General features: G+C 35.5%; 1 protein-coding gene across 3 annotated transcripts in view; it reads left to right on the forward strand.

Annotated features, from left to right (window-relative positions):
- Sntg1 (syntrophin gamma 1) overlaps positions 1-10,537 on the forward strand; it is a 638,621-nt gene that overhangs the window by 439,206 nt on the left and 188,878 nt on the right. For all 3 annotated transcript variants that reach the window (XM_021222333.2, XM_029533398.1, XM_029533399.1), the window contains one exon: positions 3,399-3,481. In XM_021222333.2, coding sequence (XP_021077992.2) covers positions 3,399-3,481 — 83 coding nt within the window. The remainder of the gene's footprint in view (positions 1-3,398; positions 3,482-10,537) is intronic.

A 10,537-nucleotide genomic window follows, 5' to 3' on the forward strand; every position in this document is an offset into this window, starting at 1 on the left:
TTCAAAATGCACATTGAACCCCACACAACACCCCAGTCTCACCAATGGACAGGTCATTGAAACAGAAACTAAACAGAGACACAGTGAAACTAAGAGTGGTTATGAGCCAAGTGGATTTAACAGATATGTGCAGAACATTTCACACTAAAAGAAAAGAATACACCTTCTTCTCAGCATCTCATGGTACCATCTCCAAAATCAACCATATAATTGATCACAAAACAACATTCAACGGATACAAGAAGATTGAAAGCATGCAGCTTATGAGATCACCATGACCTAAAGCTGGTCTTCAAGTACAGCAAAAACTACAGAAAGCCCATATACAAGTGGAAATTGAACAACTCTTTACTCAATGATAACTTGATCAGGGAAAAAATAAGAGAAAGAAATGAAAGACTTCCTGGAATTTAATGAAAATGTTGACACATCATACCCAAACTTAAGGGACACAATTAAAGCAGTGCTAAGAGGAAAGTTCATAGCACTAGGTGCCCTGGTAAGGAACCTGGAGAGGTCTTACACTAACAACTTAACAGCACACTTGAGAGCTCTAGATCAAAAAGAAGCAAACTCACCCAAGAGAAGTAGAAGTCAGGAAGTATTCAAACACAGGGCCAAAGTGAACCAAATAGAAACAAAGAAAACAACACAGAGAATCAACAAGACCAGAAGCTGGTTCTTTGAGAAAATTGACAGGATAGAAAAACCCCTATCCAATCTAACTAAAGGGAAAATGGCATTATCCAAACTAATGAAATCAGAAATGAAAAGGGAGACATAACAACAGAAAGAGAGGAAAATTCAAAAACCATCAGATCCTATTATAAAAGCCCATATTCAACAAAACTGGAAAATCTAGGTGAAATGGAAGGTTTTCTAGACAGATACTACATACCAAAGTTAAATCCAGAGCAAGTAAGCTATCTAAACAGGCCTATATCGCACAAGGAAATAGAAGAAATCATTAAAATCCTTCCAACCAACAAAAGCCCAGGGCCAGATGGATTTTGTGCAGAACTCTACCAGACCTTCAAAGAAGACCTGATACCAATTTTCCTCAAACTGTGCCATAAAATAGAAAGAGAAGGTACACTACCTAACTGCTTCTATGAAGCCACAATTACTCTGATATGTAAACTGTACAAGCAGCCAACCAAAAAAAGAGAACTTCAGACCAACCTTGCTTATGAACATTGATGCAAAAATACTGAATAAAATTCTTGCAAACCAAATCCAGGAACACATCAAAACCATCATTCACCAAGATCAAGATCATCCCAAGGATTTGAGGTTGGTTTAAGATATGAAAATCTATTAACGTAATCTGCTATATAAACAAACTCAAAGAAAAAAATCACATGATCATCTCCTTAGGTGCAGAAAAAGGATTTGACAAAATACAATACTCCTTCATGTTAAAAGTATTGGAGAGATCAGAAAATCAAAGCCCATACCTAAACATAATAAAAACAATTTACTGTAAACCAACAGCCAATATCAAATTAAATGGAGACATACTTGAAGCAATCTCACTGAAATCTGGGACAAGACAAGAGTGCCTACCCTCCCCATATCTATTCAATATAGTACTCAAATTGTTAGGTAGATCAATACGACAACCAAAATAGATCAAGGGGATACAAATTGGTAAAGATGAAATAAAGGTATCACTATTTGATGATATGATAATATACATAAGTGACCTCAAAAATTCTACCAAAGAACTTCTTCATCTGATAAACAACTTCAGCAAAGTGGCCAGATATAAAATTAACTCAAATAAATCAGAAGCCTTCCTTTATACAAAGAATAAACAGGCTGAGAAAGAAATTAGGGAAACAATTCCCTTCATAATAGCCACAAATAGTATAAAATATCTTGGGGTAACTCTAACCAAAAAAGTGAAAGACCTGTATGACAATAACTTCAAGTCTCTCAAGAAAGAAATCAAGAAGATCTCAGAAAATGGAGGGATCTCCCAGGCTCATGAATTGGCAGAATTAATATAGTAAAAAATGTCCATTCTACCTAAGGCAATCTATATATTCAATGCAATACCCATAAAAATCCCAACACAATTCTTCAAAGACATGGAAAGCGCAATTCTCAAATTCATCTGGAAAGGCACAAAACCCAGAATAGCAAAAGCAATTCTTAAAAATAAAAGAACAGCTGGGGGAAATCACCATCCCTGACCTCAAGCTTTACTACAGAGCAATAGTGATAAAAACTGCACGGTACTGGTACAGAGATAGACATGTAGATCAGTGGAATGGAATTGAAGACGCAGAAATAAAACCACACACTTACCATCACTTGATTTTTGACAAAGACACCAGAAATATACAGTGGAAAACAGAAAGCATCTTTAATAAATGGTGCTGGTCTAACTGACTGACTGACTGACTGACTGACTGACTGACTGACTGACTGTATGTATGTATGTATGTATGTATGTATGTATGTATGTATGTATGTAGAAGAATAAAATCAGACCCATATTTGTCACCTTGTACAAAGCTCAAGTTGAAGTGGATCAAGGGCCTCAACAAAAGCCAGATACACTGAATCTAATAGAAAAGAAAGTGGGAAAGATACTTGAACTCATTGGCACAGGGTTAAATTTCCTAAACAGAAGTCCAATGACTCATGCTCTAAGATCAAGAATTGATAAATGGGACCTCATGAAACTGTAAAGCTTCTGTAAGGCAAAAGACATAGTCAAAAATCCAAATAGACAACCTACAGATTGGGAAAAATAATCTTCAATAACCCCACATCCGGTAGAGAGCTAATATCTAAAATATATAAAGAACTCAAGAAGTTAATCACCCCACAACCAAACAACCCAATTGAAAGTACAATGTTTCTAAAATTGAAAATATTCTCTTTTAGGGTACCAACATGTACAATATTACCATATATTTATCTATCTCAACCTAACCTAATCTATATCATCTAATCTGTATCTTTATTTATGCATCTATCAATAGACAATATTAAAGCTATCTATAGGGGCTGGAGAGATGGCTTAGTGGTTAAGAGCACTGATTGCACTTCTAAAGGTCTTGGGTTCAAATCCCAGCAACCACATGGTGGCTCACAACCATCTGTAACAAGATCTGACACCATCTTCTGGAGTGTCTGAAGACAGCTACAGTGTATTTACATGTAATAAATAAATAAATATTTTTTAAAAAGCTATCTATATATTACTATATCTATATATCTATATCTGACCTATCACTTGCAAAGCTCTGGATTTAGTATAAGTAACATTTCTTTGTATTTTAACTTACATTTTTTTATATTATTATTGAAAATAATTGGACAGAGTCATTATACAACAGCATGCCATTGTAACCTTTATGGTGTTATATTTTTGTCTCCTGCAGGTGCTCCAAGTGACCAAAGCAGTGGTACCTCCTCTCCTCTTTGTGACAGTGGCTTACACCTCAACTACCATCCAAATAACACAGTAAGACAGCTGAATGCATTTGACACTAATAATGATGGCTCAAGAGCAGAATATATCTGTATTTGTGATTTGAAAACACTGCTTTTGGGTTTGATTTATCTGGTGAACCGTGACTCCTTGGTGACTTCATCATCATTTAAGTGATAAGACAAGCCAGAAGGAAAATTAAGCACTTTTTGTGAAATCCCTTTTCTTAGGCATGAATTATTAAATCTTCTGTAAGTGATGTAGAGTTCAGAATCAGAGAGATTACTCAGAGTTACAGTATCATACCTCTTTTCAGAACATTTCATGTCATGTAGAATTTCATGAATTATATGATTTGACATGATTTTTTATCACTTTTATTTTGATAACAGTTAAGTAAGTATAACCACCATTGTTATTTTTTTGTGACCTTTATTTATATTATGGAACAACTGAAAGAGGAGCAAATTTAATATATACATTATGATATAGAACAAAGAATGTTAAACTATACATTCGATAAAGCATACTTTTACTTAGCACATCAGTTTTCATTAATTTGACTGAATTTTAGTGTTTGTTTTGTACATTCTTTTGACAAAAGTTGTTATCTTTATTAAATATTTTTGGTTGTGATTCTAGCCGTTAATGGATGAGCCATCTCTCCATCCCTATTAAATATTTTTGAAATTTCATATTTAGTATTTAAAATATGTATTACAAAATGTATCTCTGATTACATGTAGATTTATGTATGAATTAGCATGGCTGACCTGCAGCACAAATTGATTTCCTGGTCTCCAATAGAGACAAATTAATTTTTATATTAGAAATTATTGACCTAATTTTAGAGTTCTTTTCAAAAGTCTGCCTTTGAACATTTGCAAGTTCAAACTATTTTGTGCCTAATTCCATAGAAATTATTTTATAGCTGGGTGACATAGGTTCTTAGGTTGACTACCATATCTATCTGTCTGTATTATCTATCTATCTATCTATCTATCTATCTATCTATCTATCTATCTATCTATCTATCTATCTATCTATCTATCATCACCTATCATCTTGAAGAACTTTTTTATTTCACTTATTTATTCACTTTGCAATCCAATATCCATCCTTCTTCTGCTCCCAGTACCCCATCTAGTTGCTCTAGGACTAGGAACATCCTCTTCCACTAAGATCAGACAGATGGTACATTTTGGGGCCTGGGATTCACAGGCAGGATGGCAGCAAGCTGAGGGGCAGCTGCTCCAATTGTTTGGGTGACCCATTGAAGACAAGCTGCTTATCTGCTACATATATGCAGGGGGCCTACATCCAGTCTGTGCTTTCTCTTTGGTTGGCAATTAAGTTTCTGTAAACCGCCAAGGGTCTTGGTCTTCCTGTGGAGACCCTATCCTCTTTAGGACCCTCAATCTTTTTCCCAACTCTTTTGTGAGACCCCCTGATCTCCATGTAACGCTTGGGTGTGAGTCTCTGCATCTTTTTCCATTGGCTGTTGGGTGGAGCCCCTGAGAGAACAGTTATGCTAGGTTCATATCTGCAAGCATAACAAAGTATTATTAATACTGTCAGGGATTTAGTTCTTGCCCATGAGATGGGTCTTAATTTGGGCCTGTCATTGGTCCATCATTCCTCAGGCTCTGCTGTTTCTTTGTCCTTGCACATCTTGTAAACAGGACATAGTTTGGGTTGAAAGCTTTGTGAGTGGGTTACTGTCCTATCCTTCCACTGGGAGTCCTACTTGGCTATGGGAAGTGACCAATTCAGGATCCATATACCCCACTTCTAGGAATCTCAGTGAGAGTTGCCCCCATAGATCCTCTAGGGCCTTTCCCCATCTCACATCTCTGGCATGTCCTAGGGATTGACCCTCATCTCCATCCTCTCTCTCTTGTTCTACCTACCTATGATCTAACCCCTGCCCACTCTGCTCCCCTCCCTATCCCCTGTTGCACCCAGTTCTCTCCTTCCATTGACCTCTGATACTTTTTTTTGTTTCATTTTTGTTTTTGTTTCTCCTTCTGAGAAAGATTCGACCACACTCCCTTGGAGTCTAATTATTCGGTTTCTTTGGGTCTGTTGATTATAATATTATTATCTTATACTTTATGGCTAAATCCACTTATAAGTGAGTACATACCATACATGTCCTTTTGGGTCTAGGTTACCTCACTCTGGATGATATTTTCTAGTTCCATCCATTTGTCCACAAGATTCATGATGTCCTTCTTTTAAATGGTTGGCTAGTATTCCATTGTGTACACATACCACCTTTTATGTATCCATTCTTCAGTGCAGAAACATCTAGGTTCTTTCCATTTTCTGGCTAGAGCATTTATGAACATAACTGAGCAAGTGTTTTTCTAGGATGGTGGAATATCATTTGGGTAAATGCCCAGGAGTGGTATAGCTGAGTCTTGAGGTAAAACTATTCTCAGTTATCTGAGAAACTGTTGGATTGATTTCTAAAAAGATTGTACAAATTTGCATTCACATGACATCATGCTTATTTATTCACGAGGAACAGTTTTAAGGGCAATGATTATTGCTGGAAATATAAGACTCTCATGAAACTAACATTATCTGTATATAGTTATTAAATCTTTGTTTTACTTTTATTTACAACAGAAATATTTTAATAATAGATAAAAATTAAAACACTGATCTCTCCAAATTCTGGGTTATTTAAAACTGGTTTTCAAGAGAGAAAAAAAATGCACATGAAGAAGTGGTAACCTAATCAACTCCTTGTGTTATACAAATGCCTTTCATTGCCCAACCAACTGTGTGTGTTTCTAGAACCATTTGTTTAATCCCACTCCAACCCCCAACCCCCAATTCCCAACCCCCAACCTCCTTTTATAAATGTTTGCTCAGCATTTTCCTTGGTGCCCATTATCCTCATGTACTATGCTGATGATGTGACCAGCTGTGTCCTATTATAGAAGACAGCTCCCTTCAAGTGTTTGCCTGAGATTCACAGGCCCCTGACCTTCAGTTAAAATATGTTGTGTGATTTGGTAGGGGAAAGACCAAGACAGGCCTCCTCTGGATGACCAGTAGAGGAAATAGAATACATCTTTGCTAAAGTGTTGGCTTCATCATCCTATACATTCTGCAGTCTTTCAGGTTTCCTCTGATAATCTCCCCACTACTTATCATTACATAAGAATTTATTTATTAGTTATGTTAAGACAGAAAAAGTACTTTATCTACTTTGGAGCTGGAGAAAGCTATCTAGTCATGTTCTTAATCTAGATTTTGTCTAAATTCCTTGACATTATCTTGAGTAATGGCAAGTAGTGAAGTCAGAATGAAAGATTTAAGGGAAGGAGTCATTGTAGTTTTTTACAATTCATTCCATTGTTTTATATAAAAATAATAATAAGTCATTCTTTGGGAAGCTATAATTATGGCATAATAATTACTACTAATCTACAGTCTGGCTGTTTCCAGCATAAACAGTTGTATAGAATTTAGAACACTACATACCATATACATTCCATACTACAGTAGGCTCCCTCACATTGTGTTACTATTTTCAGTACTGATAATGAAATATATTATTACATTGATGGATATATTTTAGTGTAATGAAATCTTATACTGGTGATCTAAAAGTGAAGAAGAATTGGCATGCAAATTCAAGTGAAGTATGTTTACAATTGGAATGTATTCTTATATTTCATGAAATTGATATTTTGCTGAATTCTATAAAGGCACTGTATGGGTTATTACAGGGAGTAATTATGGATTCTGATCCTCAGAATCTTAAATCCAGAGCTATACACTAATACTTAAAATCAACTTTAAAGTAAAGAGAAATCTCTGAACACAGATATAGTTGCTATCTGACAGTTGGGAGTCTACAAAGCAAACATGAGACCATTCCTCTTGAGGACATGAGCTGACTATGCCATCAGACCTGAATGCAGCTGATTCCATCCAGTTTTTCTTCCATTGTGTGCCTCAATATAGGAGGGGATATTATTAACTCTTTCTATATATTCACAGATTTAACTAGAGTTTAAAAACATAGAGATTGTATGAATAGTATTTTAAATATCTATGTATTATTTTTAAATATTTTATTAATTATTTTTTATACTCTGTATTTTATTCTCCCTGATCCACCTTCCCCCTGATCTACCACATCCCATTCCTCCTCCCCACCCACCTGTCTCCACATTGATGTCCCCACCCCCACCCCACCTTATCTCTCAACTCTGTGGGGCCTCTAGTCCCTAGAGGGTTAGGTGCATCATCTCTGAATGAGCACAGATCCAGCAGTCCTCTACTGTATGTGTGTTGGGGGCCTTATATCAGCTGGTGTATGCTGTCTGTTTGGTAGTGTAATGTTTGAGAGATCTCAAGGGTCCAGATTAATTGAGATTAATTAATTGGCCTACAGGATTGCCCTTCTCCTCAGATTCTGTCAGACTTCCCTAATTCAACAACAGGTGTCAGCTGCTTCTGTCCATTGGTTGGAACATAGGAAGGGATTCTATGAACTCTGTTCACAGATTAGTGTTTAAAAACAGAGAGATTGTGCAAAATAGCATTTTAAACATCTATGTATTATTTTTAAAACAACATTTGAGTAACTAGATGTTATTTTGTTGAAAAGTCCTTTTACATTTTATGAAAGCATTTAAAACACCTAGAGAACTTAAACATTATGTGTAAATCAAGGCTGTTACTCTTTAATCTCTACTCCTTCAAGAACAAAATGTTATTGATTTTAGTGGCACAAATATCCCTTGTTTTTCTGAGAGTAAGTCTCCCGAGCCAAACTCTGCTGCTGAATTTCTTTCTCTGGAGGTGAAGTAAAGAAATTCTTCTCGGTTCAATGTAAGATGCTTATACACATAGTCAGGTAACACAACTTGGAGAACATTTCCTTGACCTTACACATCAGAGTCAGCTTTCTCTGCCAACTTTGTAAAATAAAGTTTGGACTGATATTTTGCTCCATATATACTGACAATTTAATTGTTTTCAAAGCCATCGTGTGACATGTATTAAATACTTGAGAAAATTCTGTTGTAAAGTATGGAGTATATAAATGGTATTAGTTACATGTACCTCAATATTTTAACAAACAATATTCTTGAAATTGAGAGTAAGTTTCTGAGAAATCTGCTTCTCAAAGCAATATAAATATTGTTTTCTAGGACTATATATATATATATATATATATATATATATATATGACCATAAATAACTTATAATCAATAGCAAAAGAAGACTTGAAATAAGTATTTTCATGATTAAAATAAGGAAGAATTATTTTAAAATAGTATCAAATATTCAACTATAATGGTGACTCGTAATAGAGTCTATATTAGGCTTGTTCATTTTAAAAGTTGAAGTTGAATGTGTTTCATACTTTTTACACAGATATATAGAATTAGAAAATTAAGTTTTACATTATTCAATAAATTATCAAGTTGCAATGATAACAGTTTCAGATCTTTTATTAGTGTCATGTAATATCATGCCCACTTACTGGCTATCATCATTCTCAATATCATATCATCTCAACTATTTAATACTTTTTCTTATTTTTCATCTTGTTTATTGATAGAAAATGATAATCAAAGGAAGTAATTACTACTTATAGAATATGAGAAAATATTGCTATATAATCTACAAAAATATATGACCCAAATATGAAATAACCAACAAAAATATCTGTTATTATTTTCACTGTTCCATGTCTGCTTAGAGCGTATAATGGGCTGTGACAGATGTGTTGACTGTGGAATCAAAGAGGTGTTAGTGGGAATGAATCAATGAGTTACTTGGCAAATGACCTTCTAAGGGATATACATGTACACAGAATCTTGTCCTGATGTGGGCTTGCCTACTTCTGGCATAGAACATAAAGAATCATACCTCTCCTTTGGCAGTTTTCCCATGACATTTGACAGTAGGACAGTAGATATACTATCATGATCAATTGGGAAACCATGTATCTGACCAGACTATGGCACAAAATATGGTTGCTCCCCACGTTCCCACTTTCTATGAAATGACTTACTGCTGCTTCTGAACACAGTCTTTGGTATTCACTCAGTAAGATGAACATACGTTTATCTTGAAAAATAATGTTACAAAGTACTTAAGTAATTCATAGAAAATAATACACACAGTAATTAGAAACAATAGCAACACTATTGTGAGGCTGTAAACATTTTTTTCTTGCAAGCCTCAAAGTTTAGAAATAACTTTGTCAAATACTAAAGTTCATTACTGTTTAGGTAAAATGGAAATACATCTATTTTTCTCTTCCTTTAAGCACTCCAACCCCTATCATGTTGACACTTACTCAGTCTCAAATTCTTAACCTTGTTTTTGTCAGAGAGAGAGAGAGAGAGAGAGAGAGAGAGAGAGAGAGAGAGAATGAGTGGATCTTAAATATTATTAGACAGCTTTTGGTACAGCAAGTTATAAGTGACACTATTGTACCCTTAAAGATAGCTTGCTGTGATTCTCATTGTTGTGTTTAATAGTTGTCACAACTGAATAGGACTACTGTTTGCTTTCCTCCCTTGGAAGTCTGCATAGAACCCTTTGGTACCATTATAACTAGAACTCAGAAAGTAGGTTTTCAGGTTGGATTCAGATCATGCCCTTGAGCTCTGTGTCAGCAAGAAGCACTTGAAGCAGCAGTAGCCTATCTTATTTGAGGGGTCTCTTGAGCGTCACAGATCAATTATTCAAATTGAGATTCTCATGGCTAGTGTTGGAATTCTGTTTGTTTGGGTTTTTTGATTTTGGTTTTGGTTTTGTTTTGTTTTGTTTTGTTTGAGACAGGGTTTCTCTGTATAGCCCTGGCTGTCCTGGAACTCACTCTATAGACAAGGCTGGCCTCAAACTCAGAAATCCACCTGCCTTTGCCTCCCAAGTGCTGGGATTAAAGGCATGCGCCACCACTGCCCAGCTAGTGTTGGGATTCTTGTCAGATGAACTATGACTACTTTGAGAAGCATGTAGCTTCAGTAGCATTGTCACTCCTGGTAATGTAGTTCTCTCTCTCTCTCTCTCTCTCTCTCTCTCTCTCTCTCTCTCTCTCTCTCT

The sequence above is a fragment of the Mus pahari genome, chromosome 22 (genome assembly GCF_900095145.1).
Source record: "Mus pahari chromosome 22, PAHARI_EIJ_v1.1, whole genome shotgun sequence".
NCBI lineage: Eukaryota > Metazoa > Chordata > Mammalia > Rodentia > Muridae > Mus > Mus pahari.